The following is a 3,601-nucleotide window of genomic DNA, read 5'->3' as shown; positions in this document are numbered from 1 at the left end:
AGGCTTCCCAGAGAGGTGGTGCTCTCACCTTCCTTGGAGATCTTCAAGAGGAGACTGGATAGGCACCTGGCTGGGGTCTTACGATCCCTCCTCACCCCCAGTGCTCCTTCCTGCCCATGGCAGGGGGTCAGACTACATCTGTCTTGGTCCCTTCCGACTCATTAATTCTGTGAGTCTATGAACACCTCTGTCTTCCCTCTCACTGTACCACTTCCATTAGTGTTTCATTTGTGGACATAGCCTGGCCATGCTTGCATTTCTGCTGGACATGGTGACAGGGAGAGGAAAGACTGTAAGAGGGATCAGGAGAGAAGATTGAGGCCTGGGCTGCATCTGAAGCTGCTGGGTGAGCACAGAAGGAAAGGATAGACACCTGCTGTTGGGAAGAAATCCAGCATATGAACGGGTGTTCTTTGAAGCGAGAGGAGAGTTGGGAATGGATGACTCCAACAAAAACAAGGTCAGGCAGATAGTAAAGGAACTTCTCTCTCAGACTCAGATATGCGGATTCAGTCCACATTCCTGCAGCCCTCTTAGGCTCAGCAGCTTCTCCAAGTAGGGCAGAAAGCTCTGTTAATCTTGGCATGCTTGAGCATCAGCCACTCCAGGTAGGCTGTGTGAAGAACTTGTACTGCCTTGCCCAGCCATGACAGTGAGACTTGGATAATATGAATGTTCAGACAGTACATCCCTCTTTCTAAAAAGTCATGGCCAGTTTTGTACATCCACAATGACACTCTCCAGCCCTCAGCCAGAAAATAAGAACAAGCTGCCACTGAAGGAGGTGAGTGGGGCAGATTTCTACATGTTGTTCAGGTATTCTTGTGCTGTTTTGTGGCAACATCTGTGAAACCTTAGCTTGTAAAACATTGGCTTCTGGTTTGATCTTTTTTAGTAACTCCCTGTGGGTGAATTCTCCATCACCATTTGGTTTCCTTCTTTCAGGATATCGAGAAGTGGGATCTAGACAAGATTCTCAAGAACATGAAACATCAGGATGATGGAACACACTCAGAAGAACCTGCTTTCCCTTCAGTGGATCACAGTAACTTCACAATACATGTTAACCTTGCTGAAAATGTGTACAAATCAGTTCAGAATAGAGACTGCAAACCCCCTCAGTCCCTCAGATCCAACCGCTGCTCTTCTTTATACTGCTCCCTTTACTCTCTTCTTCACTGTTTGCAATGATGGCACCTTGACCACTTCCTTTAGATGTTGGTTCCAATGCTTAACTTCTCTTAATTTCAAGAATTTTCCTTACTGATTCTAGCCTAAACTTTCCTTTACCTTTAAGCCACTGCTGCTTAGCCTGTCAAGGCAGAATGTGTCTTTCAATATATAAATTGTGCTGATCCTCTGCTGATTTATGCCTCACCCAAATGGGTCTGTGTTGCTTAGAAGTTAAAATAAGATTCCTTCAGGCAAGGAGGGACCACCCCTTGGAAGGGACCAGCGTTGCACCCAGTTAGAGCTGTCTCTGGTCTGTAGTAGGTATGTAAGCTGCTACAGGTAGGGTTCCATCTCCCGGTGCTATAGCATTTTTACAGGCTGGAAAACAGGTCATCATACCTACTGCCATCTTAGAATCTGATCCACTTCCCATTTGTCAATTTTCCAAGTCTTCCAAGTCTCTAGGATCTGGCTGATTGTTTCTGGTTGATCTAAGCTCTATGACTGTGCTTGGGGAATAGTGGTAGGGCTTAAGATAATCTAGTGGTTCCCAGTCTGGGTGCCACAACACCCTAGGCTGCCTTGAGAATGTTTCAGGGGTGCTATGCTCTGCACTGTTCGATGTGCAGACATGATTCACAAGATAAACCAAGATAAAACAAGATAAACCAAGAGGTTTCACACAGGAATCCATAGTGTCAAAACCATTCTGACTTGTTGTGGTCTTTCTGAGTTCTTTACAACATAAGAGTTACTCTGTTTTCTTTCTGTAGTAAAAAATTGAGTGAAAGCTAAGAGCTGACTCTGAAGGAGTCCTGGCGTCTATCAGGAGGTGCCTTAAGTTTAAATACATTGAGAGCTATTGTACTAGTGGATCTACATGGGAAATGGATAAATAGAATTAATCAATGAGAGACATGTCAACTCTGAAGATAAGTGGAAATCAGAGAGTATGCCGGCTACACTATGGTCACAATAAAAAAGGTTTCTAAAATATTCAGAGAAAAATTGTTGCATGCAGTTTTGGAATAATCATCATCCCCTTCTTTGCGACTATTTATTCTTATGTCCGTGTAACACATCCAGCACTAGAGCAGGAAAGTCACCCCTCCTGGCCACTGCCTTGTCTCTATCTTGTTGTCCCCGTTGGCCCTTCAGGGTTCCACTCTTCTCTCGCCTGCCATGCCTTGATGTTATTGTTAGAGGCACCCTGGCCTTGGCCCACTTTACTCTGGCTGGGCCCGTCTGCCTGATGTCTACAGTACCAGGACCCTAGGCTCCCAGGGCTCCGGCTCCAGTCCTCGTGTGCTCTAGGCCCCTTGGCCCTGTTCTTGCCCCTTGCTGTCTGGCACTGCAGTCCTTCAACTAAAAGGAGAAATCCCTTCCTTCACAGTCTAGGATCTGGGGTGCCCTTGGCACCTTTCTTAGTGGCTTCCTCTGCCCCTACAGCTACAAGCTGGCCCTCCAGGATAAACAAGAATGAAAAAAATGAGCATCTGCTCCCAAATAAAAAGTCCTGCACCTTGGGTTAACACTCACACTGTGGCAGCACTATGACATAGACTCAAAAACACTTTTATTTACTGTTGCCTGGTGGCATAGAGGCTTTCTTCCAGCTCTCTTGCTGTCTTGAGTCCTTCCTCCATGGTTAGCATGGCCCTTCTCCCCTGAGCTCTGCTTGCTGCAGCCAATAAGACCAGACTACCCACTCTCGTTCAAGCTTGTATCCCTATTTGGGTCACCTGATCCACATTTTCTACCCCAGGCTTATCAAACCTTGGGCCTATCAAACCTAGAGCCCTCTACTGCTGTCAGTATGTCTTGGAGGCTGGATCTGGCCTGCTGATCCTTGGCTCCCTCTCCCTTTCAGTTATGGTGGAGGGGTCCCATTACAGTCTGACATCTCTTTCTTTTCATTCAAACACCCCATACCAATTTTGAATCAACAGGAAAATTACTAGGAGGTAAAAGACTATTTTTCCTGTTGAACCAAATTGTTAATTATCATAAAAGAGAGACATCAGGTCAAGTCCTTAGTTGGGGTAAATCAGCAAAACTCTATCAATATTATAGTTTCATAGTTTCTAGGGTCGGAAGGGACCTGAGCAGATCATCTAGTCCGACCCCCTGCCATGGCAGGAAAGAATACTGGGGTCAAGTAGCGCCTCCTGATATCTAACCTAAACCTACCCTCTGCCAGCTTGTGACCGTTATTCCTGGTCACTCTTGGCAGTGCTTGGGGAAACATTGACTTCCCCAATGCCTGCTGATCCCCCCTGACTAGCTTATAACAGGCCACAAGATCCCTCCTCAGCCTTCTCTTTTGGAGGCTGAACAGGTTCAGGTCCTGCAGCCCGTCCTCATAGGGCCTGCCCTGTTGTCCCCTGATCATATGAGTGGCCCTTCTCTGGACCCTCTCCATGCTGTC

At 46.6% G+C, this 3,601-nt stretch overlaps 1 protein-coding gene across 4 annotated transcripts in view; it reads left to right on the top strand.

The window, feature by feature from the left end:
- CUNH16orf71 (chromosome unknown C16orf71 homolog) overlaps positions 1-3,601 on the top strand; it is a 203,623-nt gene that overhangs the window by 27,283 nt on the left and 172,739 nt on the right. For all 4 annotated transcript variants that reach the window (XM_019539984.1, XM_019539985.1, XM_019539983.1 and 1 more), the window contains exon 5: positions 946-1,045. In XM_019539984.1, the coding sequence (XP_019395529.1) occupies positions 946-1,045 (100 nt within the window). The remainder of the gene's footprint in view (positions 1-945; positions 1,046-3,601) is intronic.

This window comes from Crocodylus porosus, unplaced genomic scaffold, assembly GCF_001723895.1.
Source record: "Crocodylus porosus isolate Cpor-Errol unplaced genomic scaffold, CroPor_comp1, whole genome shotgun sequence".
NCBI lineage: Eukaryota > Metazoa > Chordata > Crocodylia > Crocodylidae > Crocodylus > Crocodylus porosus.
This window is presented reverse-complemented; position numbering and strand designations above follow the sequence as displayed.